The 18,292-nt window shown below is 35.0% G+C and overlaps 1 protein-coding gene across 1 annotated transcript; it reads right to left on the bottom strand.

Annotated features, from left to right (window-relative positions):
* Nucleotides 1–2,409: 2,409 nt before the first annotated feature.
* Nucleotides 2,410–16,496, bottom strand: LOC132063336 (vacuolar protein sorting-associated protein 51 homolog). Its single transcript, XM_059455834.1, has 20 exons — nucleotides 16,160–16,496; nucleotides 14,443–14,582; nucleotides 14,096–14,150; nucleotides 13,855–13,962; nucleotides 12,209–12,307; nucleotides 12,042–12,119; nucleotides 11,724–11,801; nucleotides 9,082–9,219; nucleotides 8,456–8,556; nucleotides 8,257–8,324; nucleotides 7,686–7,759; nucleotides 7,512–7,578; nucleotides 6,925–7,043; nucleotides 5,864–6,130; nucleotides 5,668–5,781; nucleotides 4,292–4,363; nucleotides 4,139–4,189; nucleotides 3,715–3,945; nucleotides 3,460–3,636; nucleotides 2,410–3,160 (listed from the first exon to the last, which is right to left on the bottom strand). Exons 1-20 carry the CDS (start codon nucleotides 16,346–16,348, stop codon nucleotides 3,059–3,061), a joined length of 2,328 nt encoding a protein of 775 aa, XP_059311817.1. The 5' UTR covers nucleotides 16,349–16,496; the 3' UTR covers nucleotides 2,410–3,058.
* Between the last annotated feature and the right edge of the window lie 1,796 nt (nucleotides 16,497–18,292).

Below are 18,292 nucleotides of genomic sequence, written 5' to 3'. Positions count from 1 at the left end.
TTTCTTAAAGATGTAGCTTATCCTAAATTAACTACTCCATTTGTCAACTGTCCATAATGGTTATCAATTTGACCAATTTCGTTGCAGGAAGAGCCACGTGTTAAACTATGAAGAAATTGCACAGGTTGTTCCCGTGCGGGATTAATCTTCTAAACATTATCTCCCGTTTATTTTTTAACTTTGTTGCATAATGTATCAACAATCAATTTTTACCACTAATTTATTTTCTTAAAGATGTAATTTTGAAAGCTGAAATTCTTGCTTGGGGTGGAATTTGAAAATTAATGGTTGAATTATTGTTAAAATAGCTTAAGTATTGATTATTTGTGCTTAAATATTTAGTTCAAACACTAAATTAGTGATTTACTACTTAATTGTTGGTCTTAGAAAGTATTGAAGTCATTTTGGTGTTATTTGATTAAATTGATGATTGAGGATAGAGTCCGGAGCCAAAATGGCTTCTTTTTACAATTTGGGTATTTCGTGCAATGTTGCAAAGGAAAATATTAAAGGAAAATGGTTATTTTAAGTTATTTTAAGTTTTTAGCTTAAAATAACACGTGTGTGTGGGTTCGAAACTATGAATTTGCATTGAAATGGTGCACAGGAATGTTTGTTAGTGTTAACATGTTGAATAGGCCGTGCGTATTGGATTAATCTTCTAAATTAGATTCATCTAAATGTTTATAATTTTTTTTAACTTAAGTACAACTTGCACAAATAGTTATTTATTTATTTTTTATTATATACACCACAATCGATATTTTTACCATTTTATTCTTACATTTTTTCTCCTATTCTTCTTCTTCACCAAGAACACGTATTTCTCAATTTTGAAAGCTGAAATTCTTGCTTGGGGTGGAATTTGAAAATTAATGGTTGAATTATTGTTAAAATAGCTTAAGTATTGATTATTTTACTACAACCATTGTTAATCATCTAAATATTTAGTTCAAACACTAAATTAGTGATTTACTTTCTCAAAACTTAATTGTTGGTCTTAGAAAGTATTGAAGAATACAAAGTGGGTCTTCTTGATTTTGGTGTTATTTGATTAAATTGGTTGTTAAACACCACGAGGCACGAACCCATTGAGGATAAGATACTTCTATTAGTGTTTATTGGAGGATTATATAGTTTCTTTGGGATATAACTTAATTACCACAAACTTGAGATCATTAGATCAAAAAATCTAGTATTTGTTAAGTTGGACATATCGATTGATTCATACTTATGGAATTTGGAATTGAAAGTTGGATTCAAAAAAATGCACCTTGTTGAAATGCAAGTGAACATACTTTGGAGAGACGTCGACAAATCATGTCAATCCGAAAAGTCGGATTATGTTTAGTTATCTTGGTACAATTTTTCACAAGATAGGCCAAATAAAGAAGACGTTAACACAAAAGTATAAAAAACATTAAAAAAAAAATTGTTGTCAACCGAAATTTGTTGAAAAACAAATTAAAAAAAAAAACAAGCATTTTAGACGGGTTTAAAAAAAAAAAAAATGCATGCCATTTTGTTAATCCGGAAGCTCATTTTGGCTAAGGATAAAAGCTATTAGTGTTTGGAGGATTTGTTTCAAATTTGAGATCATTAGATCAGATTTGGGGTAGATTGATTGGAATTGGAATTGAAAATTCAAAAAACACAATGTTGAACCACGTCGACAAATCATGTCAATCCGATCGGATTTGTGTACAATTTCACAAGATAGGCCAAATGTCGTTAACACAAAAGTCATGTCAACGAACAAGCTGATATCAAAGTTTGTGAGTTATCTAATAAGACAACTAGGTTGAATATAGCATAAAGTCATGCCGATATATCAAACTTGCGTGCCATCATTTTAAAATGTATTTTTTTCTTTTATAACTTCTAAACGATATCACGAGTGAAAACTTGAAATCAATCTTTTTGTAGGTTTGAATTGCATATATAAAAGAGAGAGATTATGAGAATCCAATAGGGTCTGTGAGCTATCCTACAGAATTCGTAATGACTTGCACAACTTGAAGGTATTTTAGTCCGATTATTTTCATTAAATTTAAAAGGGTTATTTCTGCATAAATATCAAAACCAGGAACAAAATCTAAGTACTAGCACAAAAGTATTCTATTTGTGCAAATCACCCTTAAACTATAACAAAAGTACTGCTCCACATCTTTGTTCTCGTATGACATTATTTTATTCGAAGAGTCAAACAAAATTTTCATGTATTTCTAATTATTTGTCTAGTTTCTAATTACATAAAATTTTGTTTTAAAGAGGATTGAGCAACAATTGAGATAAAACTAGAAAGTTCTTCATTCGTACACTCCGAACCCCTTCATTCATTTTGAGACTGTGAGTATAAATTAGGATTTAAATTATAGTTGCAAAAAAGATAAAATATATTAACAGTAGTTTGATGATCAAAATTGGTAAAGTTGACAATGAATGAATGAAAGTCAATTTAGCAGTTGATTTGGGACTTAGGCAATAAAAAAATAAAAAAATGAGCCATTGATTTGAGGTAAATAAAATGAATACAAATTACAATATCCACTCTACCCCTTCTTTCATTTGGAAAATCCTGCAACCACGTTAATGGCTGGCTCCTCAACAATCCAGCGATGCATGAACTAAGCTGCAATGTGATTGGTTTCAAAACCAGGAGAACTGATTGGCAAACTGGCAATGCTTCTATTCTATCAAAGAGATGTATGTGCATGTTGCATGCTTATTTAGACCGGATTTAGCAGGGTTCGAGTGAATCCACTATTTTCAGCTCGAATCACTTAGACATATGTAAAAATGAATAAGAAATGTGAATATCTAAGAGATCACACCCATTTTGAACTCGTTGACTCTAAATCTTTGAGTTCGTCCCTGCCTAGAAAGGCTTTAAAGCAAGGTTTTTATTCTAATATATACCTAGTATTGAGCGTTATGCTTTACCTATCAAAAAAAAGATGCATCGAGTGTTATGCTTTCTGATTATTGCAAGCTCAGGGGTCGCAGCAGGAAGATGCATTTGAGCTCCCAGTCTCCCAGATAATTATGAAGTAGAGCTCTATTCCGAATTCTTTGCCAACTTTGCTTGGGTAAGCCTGTCCAAGATGGCCGGTTCCAGAGGAATGGGATCAAGACAACGTTCAGCAGCAGCAACAATCACCTGTTCAGCAAGAAACACCGTCACATTTTGCTTGATAAAAACGGTTGAAGCATTCAACTTTCAGTATATGCAGTGATAACCAACTGGATGATTTCTTCTACAAAGTCAAATCTATTAGGGAGAGGGGGAAAGAGGTGCGGAAGAGTCTAGGGAGGGAACACCTGATCGACAACAACGAAACACAGATGATAAAGGAACCTTTTAGGACTGCTCGAAGGTGGTCATTGAAGTGGAAAATATAGGTAAAAGCTCATTAACAGAGTCGCTGTTAAATACAATAGCTGAGATTCTGTCTTTACCTCATCCAGCAAAAAATCAACAGCAGCTTCATCTTCAGCAGTATCCTTAAGAGAGGTCTTAAGAAAATGAATGTCCAACTGAATTTGTTGAAATCCACTCCGGTTAAAAGTCTGAAGTCGGACAAATTCTTGTAAACTCTTCAAGAAAAGTTTTATAATCGTAGTTATAACTGATTCCTGCACATTAAATAATTCTTAGTCCACTGCTCTCCAAAATTAGTGCAGGTTGTTAAGTTACAAGCACTAGAACCAAACCTGTGTGTGTTCAACTTTAGTAAAAATTTCCATCTTCTGCTTAAACAATTTTGCTAAATGGGACTCAAGAAGCTGACTCCTAGCCTTTTGGGTATTTGATCGTACCAGTCTATCATCTCTCAATGGATTACTACGAGAAGAATTGGTACTCCCATTGCTGTCTGTGCGCCGATGCTTAGGGTGGAGCCCTTCAGGCAATATTTGCTTTACTTCATTAAGGATTGTATCCAGCTGAAAATGAGATCAAACAGAAAAAGTTTAATTTTCTACTGAACTAGTCATATTAACTATTATTGGAGAAGAAACTATAGTTATATCATATGAAGTCAAAAGGTGCAATTTTATCCCTCTCAGTGCTTCAATTTCCTATTTACAAAAACCTCATCCTGGAACAGGAAGAGAAGACGACAACTGCAGAAGTTACCTCTTGGAGAAGCAGATCAACGAACATATGAACTTCTCTGGGCTCTTTATGCTATACAAAGATGGAACAGAAATGGGAAGGTAGGCAAAATTAGCACAAGCCATAATCTTGATGCTTACAAGTGATTAGTGTTAGCTGACCATGTTTGCTTACCTTAACCCAATTGGGGGTTGTAAATCTCTTCTTCAGCACAATCAAGATTTTCTGAGTTTTCAAGCTTATATACTGAAACAGGAGATTGAAATAGAATTAAAACTCAGTATTTCGTTAAACTCTAACTATTAACTATTTACCAAGGAAGGTAATAACAAAAAGTATCATAAGCTTCAATTTTTTAGCATGGATAGCGTATTTCACAAGAGAGTTCATCATGCACGGCAAAAAGATAATATGGAATTCAAGAAAGTCAACAAACCTACAGCGAGTGTAAATGCAAGCCAGCCAGAAAATCATCATAAATTCCATGTACCCAAGCATAAAAAAAAGTATGCTCTAACCATATAAAGACGACAAATGGGTTCTTAACAACCTACCTGAATAAATGAACAATGGCATTTAGCAGTTCACGAAGGTGTACATTTTTTCAAGAAATGAGCAAACATATAGAGCTGTATTGATGGACGGATAAGTACTTGCTGGTCATGAAGGATAATTATTGTATTTTAAAAGACAGCCCATCATGCAGATCTATGTGTAGTTGGAGTTAGAGAAGGAGAGCAAATAGTTTCTTCTTTTTTTTTTTTTTTTTTTTTAATGTTAAAACCTAGCCAGACCCCACTTGTGGGATTACACTGGCTATGTTGTTGTTGTTGTAAAACTTTTATAGTTCTCGAATTTATAGGTTAATATATGTGTACTAAATCCATCTTATATCTGAGTTAATCCATTTGATCAAAAAGCATATCTTACCGCTTTATACTGGATTATTTAAATTTTGCTCTCCCTCTATGAAACTATTATAATATAATTAGCATGCACAAATTTGCTTCTAGTTACATATATTATCCATTTGATTAATCATGATACATGGACATGATGTATACAAGTTGAGTTGAAAACAGAATATCAAAGTCGTAACTTAAGTTATCCACTTGACTAGGGAAACATGAATAATAAATGAAAATGACTGAAAACATTTGTGTGCTAAACGCAAAATTCATGCCTGAAAAATGTTGTATATGAGATACAGGAAAAGACAACTTTTTTGCAACTCATCAAATGCAACAAGAATAATGGTTTTGCAACTGAACAGAAAAACAAAAGAAATGTTGTTTTTGCATACTGCAATACCTCTCTGTCACAATAAAAGATGGCAGTATACATTTGCAATGGCACAAGTTTATCATTGAAGGTCTAAATGGGTATCAAAGCTACTAACTAAATACAAGCATGAAAACAACGAATATTAGACATGGTAAGCTTCCTCCATAGAGCAAATAAGCTAATCCATACACTTCTACCAAAAGCCAACCAGTAAAACAAACAACAAGATGTTTGTAGAAGAGAATGTCAAGAATCAAGAGACATACATGCTGCAAGAGTTCTTCACCAGCTGATCGAAAAATACGACAAATTTCTGCAGGAATAAAAGCTGGGCTATTTTCAAAGCCCCGAGTCCCACCACGAGAAAAAGAAGATATTTCCTGAAATTTTGAAAAAATCAAAAGTCCATTTAGATGGGCCAGACAGGTAGCTATACTGAAGTAACAATCAGAGAACCCTTGCCTCGGTAATTCTGGTAATGGCATTTTGCTCAATGAAAACGGAGAGCTGAGCCAGCAAAAGAACAAGATCAGGAAGTACTTTATCACCCTGCATTCCCTCCCCAAAGGTTAGATCCTGATTAGCTGAATATTTCTTGCCCGAAAGCACGAGAAATTGATCATTTAGCTTCCTGAATAAGTCCTGAAATCCTTCTTGCACCCACTCAATGATCAAGTCTGTCAACCTTAATAGCACTTCCAAGTTTTCATCAAGAAGTCGACGGGTATCCTGTTATATGAAAAATCAAAGTACACGTACAACAAAGAACACAATTGACTGGAAAACTAGAGAATATGCTGAAATCATGATGCTATGATGCTAGTTTTACCCGTTGCTACTTTCTGATTTATAGCCTTTTCATTTTATATTTTTTGGGAGGTAAGCTCAGTGATTTTTGCAACAAGTCTTTTGTTCAGTTGAGTCACCTTCCTGATACTTTTGGCATAATAAAACTGTCTGTCAGTTACTTGAGATCAAACCGAAGTGGCCAGTTATAACAGCAGAGACCAAAGTAGGTCAGTAATTGTTATAGCAGCAGAAAAATGTTAATGCACGCTCATTTCATATGGTAACATAATTTCATCAGTAAAGACCCTGGTTCACAGTAGTCCACTACTTCAGAAGCTCTAGATGCATGTCATAGAACAGTCCGCATGAAAGAGAACTCACTTGATGTTACTGATGCATGGTTCTTACCTATCCCTTGTAAAACAAAATAGTTTGTTTCCCAAGGGGTTAGAAAACTCTTTATCTCCATTCATATGTTCACAGAAATCCTTTTAAATCTTTTAACATATTTTCTACAATTCTTAATCGTTCCCTGGGTAGAATCAAATAGTGAAAGAAAAACAATATGGAGGCTAGGGTATGGAAACGATCAACAGTTACCAACTACTTTAAGAACCATTCCCGGTGAAAACTAAACGGACGGCTTTGATAACCTTTGAGCCAACACATGAATTATTTGATACAAGGATTCACGAGAATTTCTTATTCATATAAAGCCACAGAACTACTTTTACCAGCAAGGTGTCCATGCTGCCTTGAACTAATGCCTTTTTGCTGGTCTCTAGGGCAGCCTGCAAAGGATACTCTTCTTCAATTACACCCTTTTGACTATCATGGACTTTTACAAGAGTACCTGCCAATTTAAAAGAAAATAAAGCAACAGTCAAACTCAGAATAGTTGAGAGCGGTCTTTTCTATGAAGGAAATAATTTATCCTCTAACGGTAATTAAGATTTTGGATTATCACAAATAATATCATAAACGAGTAGTTACACATTGTGCATTAAGTTCTGAATGCCAGATGATACAACACATAGGATAAGACCTCAGACTTCTTAAGAACATTGCCAGATTTTATCCTCTGAAAGACAAATGATAATCTGAATTATTTTGAATTATCTTCTTAATAACCTTTGCTAAGTCACGTCACGATTCACAAGATCCTATATAGGACAGAGTAGCTATCCAAGAAGAAATAACAAGGAGGTTCTGTATTTACTTTTTGCAAATTAGTAGTTTTGTGTTTTTCACATCTTTCTTAGATATTCCGTTGAGTCAAGTTTAGATTGTTATCCGGCAGTACCAGTTTAACAAGACATACCTGAAATATCTAGCAGAAGATGACTGAATCTTCCAGCAACATATTGTTTGATAGCATCGTGAGCAGCCTGAAACCGCACAGGATTTATCAGACTTTCCAAACCCATCACTGTAACAACAACCACAATTCGAACAACATGAATCCATAAAGTGGTAATTGTCTATTATAAGCAACCTCAAACGTAAAATCACATATTCCGGCCTCTGGCAGCACTTCATCCATCAGAAGCACATCAGTCCAAATTACTCCTGAGGAAAAATGTGAGTAAAAGAAAAAATAAAATCAGACCAAAAGTAGCAGCCATTAAATGCAAAACTGGCGTCTACGGAGAGCCTGAGTTAGCAAAGGCGAAAAGGTAGAAAAGCGAGGTGTAGTAGGGTTTGAGTGCAAAGCTTAAATAAAGCACGATTGGTGAATAAAGGTCCAGAACAAAGAAAAACTAATAGATAAAGACACACACACACATATCAATCAATAACAATCAAACTAAGAACACAAACAACAATTACGACGGTAGAAGAATTGAAATACGGTAGTTAAGAGAAATTTACGAAATTAAGCATAGAGCGGGTTGAACCATGTGTGTTTTTCTCAAGTGCTAAACATACATAGCAGACGGCAAATGGTAAGAGATAACTATGGTTCTGAATCCCTAGAGAAAGGTGAACGAGAAGGACCTAACATTGAAAACAACGTAAAGATCAACACTACATGTGATGATGAAGTAACAGTGAGAGGAACTTACGCAACATGGCAACAAGGTATGCTGAAGAGAGCTGCTTCTTAATCTGCTGTTTTGTGGCTTCAAAGTGCCTAAAGTTTTCGAAAGAGGTGCTATGTTATACTGATCAGATGTCGAAAACTAATGCACAAACGATATCCAGAAAGCAAGATCAACTTCAGCCGTGAAGGGAGGAGACACGAAAAAAGAAGTGCATCCATACTTTGTAGCTAAGTCTTTTGCAAGTCTAAAGAGCTGTTGTTCGGAATCAGGGAAAATAACTCGATAAGCGCGGACAGCCTCAGCAAATTCACGAATAGAAGCCTAAAGTTGTGAACAGGACAATTTGTCAAGTACAGTACGATAACTAGAAAGGAGAAAAATAAGTGATACTCCAAAGGTTTCTGTCGGAAGCATTTTTAAGCTACCATATCTGTATTCTTTTGGTATTGCCACACACTGACAAAAATCATTATTTCTTTTTTTGTTTAGCCGAGATATGTGATACCGGCATGAATGGATGCCACCTTTCTCGATGACGGTATTCTCTTTCATACAAATGTGAAGATCATGTTGGATGAAGTTTATTAAATGTTTATAGATGTTATAAATTCATGTTATAAATTCTTTTCTAAGTACTAAGACACAGTCTTTATCTTGCATTCCTTCTCTTTTTCCATTTAATTGGTTTAGATTGAAAAGATAATCCCCAGCACGCTACCACCACCATGAGGAGGGCGTGGTTCTCTAAGAAAACAAAAGGAAGAAAATGAAGAATATTAGCCACATTGTGCATAATGTTGCAAGTATAGAATTCCCAAGCATATTAATTATATTGCTTTGACATACCTCAGGAGCACTAGAAGACGTCGATACAGGAATCCCACCAAGGTCTGATGAAGCATATCTTATTTCCTTAGATTCTAGATTGAGATCCACAAGGAACTGTTCTAACTTCTCAAAGAGTTGCACCTTCAAATTATTAACCTGCAACATAGACATATAATTCCAAAGGCAAAGTCACAACAAGACAATACAACTTCCAGCCCTTAAATTGGACTAAAAGTCTGAAGAATATAAGATATCACGGTTTTATCAAGAGGGATGCACTTAATTTTATGTCCAACAGACGAACTTGAATAGTTATTCTCAAGTTGTGTCCACCAGACTGAAAACCAACCAAGGCGAGTAGACTCCTCTTTTTATTTCTCTATTTTACCACTGAGAGAAATTATTTTTGCCGCGAGCCTGAAACATGTTCCATGTTAAGCAACCAGCATAAAAAACAGTTGTATATATCCCTATCCCGAGTCTCCAACTATAGTAACTGGCCTCACAATAAATTGAGTAGTTCTGGTGTTCCCTTTACTATTATTTGAGCCATTCTTCCCATTCTCCAACCTCTACTGGAAAAGAAAGACAACGAAAAAAAAATATGGAAAAGGACCAAAAATGCCCCTAACCTATTAGATTTGGCTCAAAAATACCCTTCTTCCACCTATTGGTCCAAAAATGCCCCTCCGTCTACCTATTTGGACCGAAAATGCCCTCAACGTTATCTTTTGGCTTAAAAATGCCCCTAAAACTAACGGTTGACTAGTTGACTAGATGGGGCTTTATAAAAAGCCACGTGGCAGTGTATGATTGGTCCAGATACTAATTCAATGTGAATTAACTTACTCAACTCATATGTATTAATCCAACCCACCCATATAATTAAACCCGAATTCCTAATTATTAACCACCACCCCGACATGTTTCATCTGCATTGTGCCTTAACCCTATATAGGAAATTCATTTCGACCAAGGCGAGAGTAATTTGTTGTAGGAAGTGAATAAAATAACTTAAGCCCCCTAGCTCCCAGATAAGTCTCTTCTTCGTTATATTTTTGTGACTAATTTCCTATAGCTTTACTAAATATTGTTGCTTCTTAGACATAAGAGTAGCAGTAATAATATAATTTTATCAAACTAATGTGATGATCGTCTGTTATATCTGTAGATCACAAAATATGAGCGACGTATATTAGTCATCACATTCCTCGTGAATATATGAGGAAGAAGAAAGGAGTCGAGTGGGCTTTTGGAGGGGGGGGGGGGGGGTAATAATTAGAAATTTGAATTGGGTTGTATCAATATATTGAATAATATCTGGACCAATCATACACTGCCATGTGGCTTTTTATAAAGCCCCATCTAGTCAACCGTTAGTTTTAGGGGCATTTTTATGCCAAAAGATAACGTTGAGGGTATTTTTGGTCCAAACAGGTAGACGGAGGGGCATTTTTGGACCAATAGGTGGAAGGAGGGTATTTTTGAGTCAAATCCAATAGGTTAGGGGTAATTTTTGGCCCTTTTCCAAAAAAAAAAAATGCAGTGATCTGTGTATATTACACAAAGAAAGAATATTCTAATTTTGAGGTGGCGAAAAGTGAAGGGAAGCCTTGGCGCAACGGTAAACGTTGTTGCCATGTGAGCAAGAGGTGACAGGTTCAAGACATGGAAACAACCTCTTACAGAAATGATAGGTAAGGATATGGCCCTTCCTAAGACCCTGTGCAATGCAGGAGCTAAGTGCATCATGTCACCCTTTTGAGGTGTTGAAGAGTTGTTAAACAACAAATTTAGGTTGACATCTCTAATTAATGAATGCCACCAATAAATAAGGCTAATTGTTTTTCCTGTTATTAAGGAGTGTGATCATCTTATCTAAAAGCTTAAGTTGTTCGAGAGAGTACACTTACGTCTACTTAATTATATCTTCAACACGTGCTGTTACGTGCTAATCAGATTCTTTTTCATGGGCCAAGCATGAAGAAATTCTTTTTGATAATGGGCGGCGATGAAGACTTGAACCCAAGACCTTTGTCTGCTCTAACACGATATTAAGAATATTGACCATGAGCCTAGCTCAACCCCAAAATCTAGCTCAGTATGTCCAAGACCATATAAAGAGGCAAATAACCCCATCCCACACCAATGTAGGACTCTTAACACTCTTAAGAGAGAGCACACTCTTACCTACTTCGTTATGCATTCAGCAGATGTAAAAGGGTAAATTATTAAAAAAGTTCTCTTTTCTCAAACTTTGTCAAAAATATTATTTTTGTTATCCATATTATTACTGTGACACTTTATTATCATGATCAAAGTAATTAAATTTACAGAAAAGATAAAGTGACTCTAACAAAATGGGAATGAGGGAACTCTTTAATTACATATTTACTTCAATATAAGGAGCTGGAGATTCTTATGAAAAATCAAAGAATTCATCTCAAATCAGTTCCAGACCAAAGTGAACCATGCACCAGAAGACAAGAAGAAGATAAAGCCTATGCTGCTCGGACTCTTAAAAAATGTCAACGGGTGCATGTCGGATTCTCCAAAAGTAATGTATTTTTGGAGAATCCGACCAGGGTGCAGCATTGAAAGTGAAGAGTCTGCGCAACTTAGAATAAAACCGGGGAGAAAGGGGTAGTCGTGATACTGACCGGAAAATCTAATTGCTTAAGGAGCATAACAGCCTCTGCCCTGGCTTGTATGGATTCTGAATCTGAGAATACCTTCCCCTGAAAAGCAAACGAAAAGTAATATGCATCGTGATGTCCAGTTCATTAAATTCTTGACAGCAAAACCAAATAGCAAGGTATATGTCCAGAAAATTGCACTCCCTACTTTATGTTTTTCCACTGCTCCTTTAAAAGTAGTCACAGGGATCTATGTGGTTCGCAGGAATTATACAAAAAGTATAACTACCCCCACCAAATAAAGTGGCTACCCCCAACCAAGTAATCAGAGCACTTACAGACCTGCAAGGCTTTGATAATGGTAGCAACTGCTTCCTCTGAGGCTCGTTTGCAGTCCTGGAATGAAGAGTCCCCATATATCTAGGACAAAAAGTTACTGTCAGCAAAACTTATAAATGCAATTTTATCACGAAAAGGGAAAATGTGTGGACCCAAGGATCCCTACAAACCTTGAAAATGGGCATGGCTCCTATATAGTATTTTACTGCATCAGCATAGGCTTCTGACTTGATGCACTTTGCTAACCTAGCAGGTAGATCGTATATGAACTGCTCGTTTCCAAAGAAGAGGAAATCTGTGTCACTCAACCATGGACAGGAACTATACTTACACTACACATAGCAGCATAAACATAAAACTGAATTCTACCTACCTCAGGAAAGAAAGTGATGTGATGAGACTGAATCAAAAGTCTATACCGCTGCCAAATAATAATGCACTTTCTCCATCCCTATTTATATGATATTTTTGCAATTTTGGGGCGCCTATGTTCAGCATGATACCATTTCTACACAACTTTTAAGAATTCAAGTAAATTAAACTATTGATGGTAACTTTGATATGATATTTTCTCCCAAAGAAACTATTCAACCATGTTACTTTATTGTTTCTTCCATTATACTAATACTAATATAAAAAATAAGTGAATTTAAATTTTAAACTCCTGCCAAATAGGGTCACATAAAATAGGATAGAGGGAGTAGTGTGTTGTTCGATTAACATCAGGTACAGTTTAAAACTTCATCAATCATTCCATTGACAATCACTTCCACATGCCCCTCGTACAATCATGTCATCACATACAATGAACAAATTAACCAGCTCCAAAGATCAGGCCAGTAAATATGAAAAAGTTGATTATTTTGTTCCGCTTTATCATCAGATACGAAATTGGTTATTCCTTTATGCTTCAATTAATATATTAAACCATTTACATTGTTAAGAAAATGGACCTTGAAAATAACTCAACCCCAATAGCTAGCTCACAAGGTAATAATTGTCCAAAACTATATAAGAAGACAACAACTCGTTTGCTCAACTAATGTGGAAGCATGCCCCTTTCCTCCCTGTAGATGACATGCCCAGGCCTGGCAAACTAGAATGGGGATAACATGGGGATCAAGACTTATAGTGTAGTGGTAATAGTAGGATCTCCCATAAGATAGGGAGGGTTCGATTCTCACTACCCTTTCCCCCTTCCCTATCCCTGATCCCTTATATAATTTTAAGAAAAAATTTAACGAAAGCACGTGAGGGTCCAACATTGGAAACACAAAAACATGAGTGGGTCTGGCTTTGATACCATGTTCAAAAAATCCATTTGGTCTAACTCAACGGAAAAGCTATCTCATGAAGTGGTGAACTGAGGATTGTCAGCATAACATCAGCCCATTCTCTCAACCAATGTGGGACACTCTAACATACAATTCACTGCCAGTCACCATCTAATGCCCTTCAGTCATAAACATTACATAATCAACCAGCTCGCAGATCAGGAGGTTAGAAATGGAAATGGCTTCTTTCTTTTTCCATATTCAAAAAAACAGCAAGACTCATTTGGTTCTGAAGAGTGCTGTATGAACACCAGAGATTGAGATCTGCAGGGTGGTGGGTACTTCGACTGCCTTGTATCAGGTGAAGAGAAGGGGGTAGTAGGCTTAGTAGGGCTCGAACCTACAATATCACCGGAAGTTCCTTTTTTGTGGTTTGTGCTGTAATTAGAAAGATGTTGCTATTCTAGGATGTGGGTTCCAGAAAGATTGACTTAGAGATACAGAGAATTAAAATCTTCTAGCTTAATACCTTACTTTAGTACCTGAACTTTCCGTAGAAGATTGCGGGTCCGATGCAATTTCTCAATGTGCTCTCTCTTCTCAAAAAGAGAAGTATTAACCCCATCACTTCTAGATTGGACGGACATTATCTGCAAGTAATTGAAAGAAATTTAACACTTCGCACAATTCCTTTACATCTTCTACTTCTTGGGTCAAAACTAAAACCAAATAAAGCAAATGACTCTATGGACTACTAAAAAAGGAAAGAAAGAAACTATAAACCTTTTCAAGAAGCTGTTCCATGTTTGTTTCCATGCCGACAATATTGTTCTTCATCCTGAAAAGGAAATCATTAATGAGTTCTGAATCAACATGCCAAAGGAGAATACGACAAAATAAAACTCTGGCAATCGTGATTTCAACATATGATCTGAGGCTAAGCATAACAAGTGCAAGAAACTGGCAATGTTATTTCATTTCTTCTGAATTATTCCGGATCCATGAGACATCTAATAATGTCATAACAAGCTCGCCACACTAAGATTTAGCTTCAGTTGTACCCCAAGTGTCTGACACTAACAGGAAGAAATAGCTCATATTCTATAGCTGCTTTCAAAGAAAAGGTTTACCTTTTAATAGCATCTGTGGCACTTACAAACTTGTTGTAATTTTCATATACCAACATCTGCAAGTCAGTATCCAGATTCTTTATCTCAGCAGCCATATCAACATGCCTCTGAAGCAGACCTTCCAAATTGGACTTCTGCACCTATATATTCAGAAAAATCACGCTCTCCAGTCAATCTTTTCAAAGATAATAGCATCATTAAGAGAATAGCTTACTCCAGGACAAAGAAAAAGATTAATCACAATCTCTCTGATAAATACAACATAAGCGTGAAGTGTGCGCACCAGAAGTCTTTCAGAAGAGCACATTAAGTTAAAGGCAAATAACCATGCTCTCCACATAAGGCTCTATGTAATTTCTTTAAAGAGTTACAACAGTTGTGTTTCCAGGTAGATATTTTTGTTTCATCAGTAAAAGTATGTTTCCCGGTAGATATATGTTAAAGTCTCTTTCTTTCTCTTTTTTTTTTTTTTTTTTTTTTTTTTTCTGTTTTTTTGATAAGGCTACATAAATGTTACACCTAAATGCAGATAGGTACATTGAAAGACATCTTGTCAATCGTAATAAAGGGATTAAACATTGGATCATAACATGGTCTCATGTAGTACAGGGAACTATACTTCAGAGATTATGAAAAAGGGATACACACTATGGAGAAAGGGATCACTATAAACCACCTTTCAGTCTTTCACAGTACTCTTTTCATTCCAATTTAGATGACACTCTTCCAATTTTGCAGACTTTAAAATACAAGCGACTGTGAATCGCAATAAATGGACTAGACATGAGATCATAACATGCTTGCAAAGTAGTACAGAGAACTCTAACCCTCCTATGACTAAAATGGAGATACATACTAGCAAAAATTAGTCATTGTAAACCAACTCTCATAGTACTTGTCCTAATCCAGTTAATATGACACTCTTCCATTCAAGAAGACTGTAACTAATACATCAAAAGAAAGACTTTGTAGGCGTTTGACCATGCAATTTGGAGCTTAAATTTGAAGTTTTGATTTGAAATCTATCTGACATTTGAACAAAACTTCAACTTCAATTTGAAATCCTACTAAAGGTAGGACTTCAATTCCCATAATAGGCCAAATGGGCCAGAGAACTCAACATTGAATTATAACATGGGAGCACAGTAATATATGGAACTATACCACTGTGATTTCAAAAGGCGAATACATGCTATGGAGAAAAGTGCCACTATAGGCCATCTCTCATAATACTCCCTCCACTCCAATATATATATAGGGAAGCTTACCAATAGGTACAGTTCGGCTAAACTTATTTACCAATATGGCCGAAAATATACAAAAACTATACACTGATTATGTATACTCTATGTATAGTATATGCATGTATATTAAACGTATAAATATACAAAACCTATACATTCGGTCATATTTTGTAAACTAGATCATCCAAAGGCATTGGGCTGTAATTTTCCCATTTATATATCACTCCTCCACTTTTTGAGATGTGTTTAGATATTTTACAATATAATGCATACGTCAAATATTTCGGAAACAGCCTCTCTACCCTGCAAAGCTAGAGGTAAGGTCTGAGTAAATCCTACCCTCCCCAGACCCCACTTATGGTCTTACACTGGGTATGTTGTTGTTGTAATGCATACGTAATTACCATGTAAACTCACTATCAATCAAACAGTGTCATATTATGGGATAAAACAAAAGGAGAAGAGAGGCATACAAGAAGGTTCATGTATTGATCAGCATCAAATGTAGTGGTATTGATGGTATCCAATGTAGCGAATCTTGAAGAAGTATTATTACTATTGGGAGTTCTTGAAGGAGAAGTAGGATCAGGAGAATAGAAACTTGATAACAGATCCCTCATTCTCTTTGCTTTGTCGTCCAGTGGTACATCATCTACGCCCATTTTTGTTGAAAATCTATCAAACACAATGCCACTGTTCTTCGTCTGCCAATTGTTAAAATGTGAATTGATGATAAATCTGATAGTTTGTGGTTTTCTAATTCAATCGCGCCTTTAATTTATAGTAGTAGTTACAGACTTTACAGGCAGAGACTTATTCAAAAGGGTGTTTGGATGGACTCACAGGAAATATTCTAACTTTTGGCTCTTTTTTTTTTTTTTTTTTAAACTTAAAAGTAAATGCTTAAAACATTTTTTATTTTTTTCAAACACCACAAAAAATAAAAAATAAAAGCTCAAAAATGAAAAAGCATTTAAAATAAGTCAATCCAAACAACCTCTAATTCTAATTTTGGTTTTGAGCTAAACTACTGCTTTTAATTTATTTTTTTGGTCCTTTTGACAAAGAGAGGAAAATGACAAAAATGATTCCTTGGGATGGTAGGTATGAAGTAGTCTCTTAATATAATTTGAGTAGTTTTGATCCTTTAATTTTACTAAAATTGGACACATTTAATCTCCATTAAATAATTTAAAAACTCTACTAATTAGATTTAATTGGAAGTATGGAACAAGAAATGATTTAATAAGAACTCCTATTGGTGTAGTTTTTGTAATCTTTGCTATTTTTAATCTATTTTTTGGAGTTGGTGTAACTTCTGCTATTTCTTATCTATTTTTTGTGATTGTGCAATTTTTGGCATTGTAATTTCTAATATTTGATAGGACTTTGACTTTTCTTATGTTTCTGGTTAAAAAATTCACAGTTTCTATTAACTCTAACAGCTAAGAGTCCTTAAACATTTGATTAAGACTTTATTCACTTTTGAAAAATTTAAAGCACTATAAATTGATCAAGAATATATTTAAGGGATATTTAAATCCACCATCAAACATAAGCGACTGTATTTATAGTTTCTCACAAAAAGCACATAAAATAATTCATAACTCATTCTCTATTTTATCTCTTATTTTTTATAATTATTTTTTCTTTAACTACTATAAAAATCGGTTACTGATAACGTCCAAATCCACCCTATTAATTAGAATGAGCACAATCGTATGCAAATATAATTTACCCAACTATGAATCGGGGTCGATTCCACAGAGAACAATACATAGGCGATTAGGAAAAGTAGGAATTATCACCAACAATAGCTATGCCAAACACTTAAAAGTTATTTAGAGAGAAAATTATAACTAATTGTGAAAACGTAAATTAACCTAAAAAGTAAGTAAAACGATCAATGGCCACAAGAATTGATACAAAGGAAACTACGCTCAAGTAACGATCCAATATATTTCATGATTTACAAATAATGGTGAGTTTATATTACTTAGCCTCGGATAATGACTCTAAATTAGCTTCTTCCAAAGACTAACTAGACTACCTAATTGAATATCCCTAAAGCAATTAGGAGCATTAAGAACACCCGAATATGGCTATAAGTGGTGTCGCCTATCCCTGATACGCTCAAATTACACCTATTAATGGTATAACGCGGACGTTGTCAAATATAGTAACCCAACAAGGTTGCCTTTCCGAGAATCCAAATAATATGGTGTGAAAAGTTTACTAAAATCGTAGATGCTAAATTTTAGGTCTAATATCTTAATCCGATGAGTTTTGGCAAAGGTTGGTTTTTTATAACTAATTGCTAATCTATTGATTTGGTGGAAGTTTATGGTAAAACAAACTAAGGTTGTGTCCCGAAGATAATGTATGATCAAAGAGTACCGATCTTGATATACTTCTAATGGATCATTATATGAATGCACTTAATCTCATGTGAATCTCTACTATTTCCCAATAAATAAAGATTATGTCTTTCTATGATTTTCCCAAATATAAGAAAGTGGTTATGAAGAATGATTAATCATGCCAAGTAAATTCTTCTTATTCCTAAGTGAATTTATTAAACAAAGTTTAATGCTTTGAGTTCTTGT

This window comes from Lycium ferocissimum, chromosome 7 (assembly GCF_029784015.1).
Source record: "Lycium ferocissimum isolate CSIRO_LF1 chromosome 7, AGI_CSIRO_Lferr_CH_V1, whole genome shotgun sequence".
Lineage (NCBI taxonomy): Eukaryota > Viridiplantae > Streptophyta > Magnoliopsida > Solanales > Solanaceae > Lycium > Lycium ferocissimum.
The sequence above is the reverse complement of the archived record's forward strand: the minus strand, read 5'-3'. Positions and strand labels throughout refer to the sequence as shown.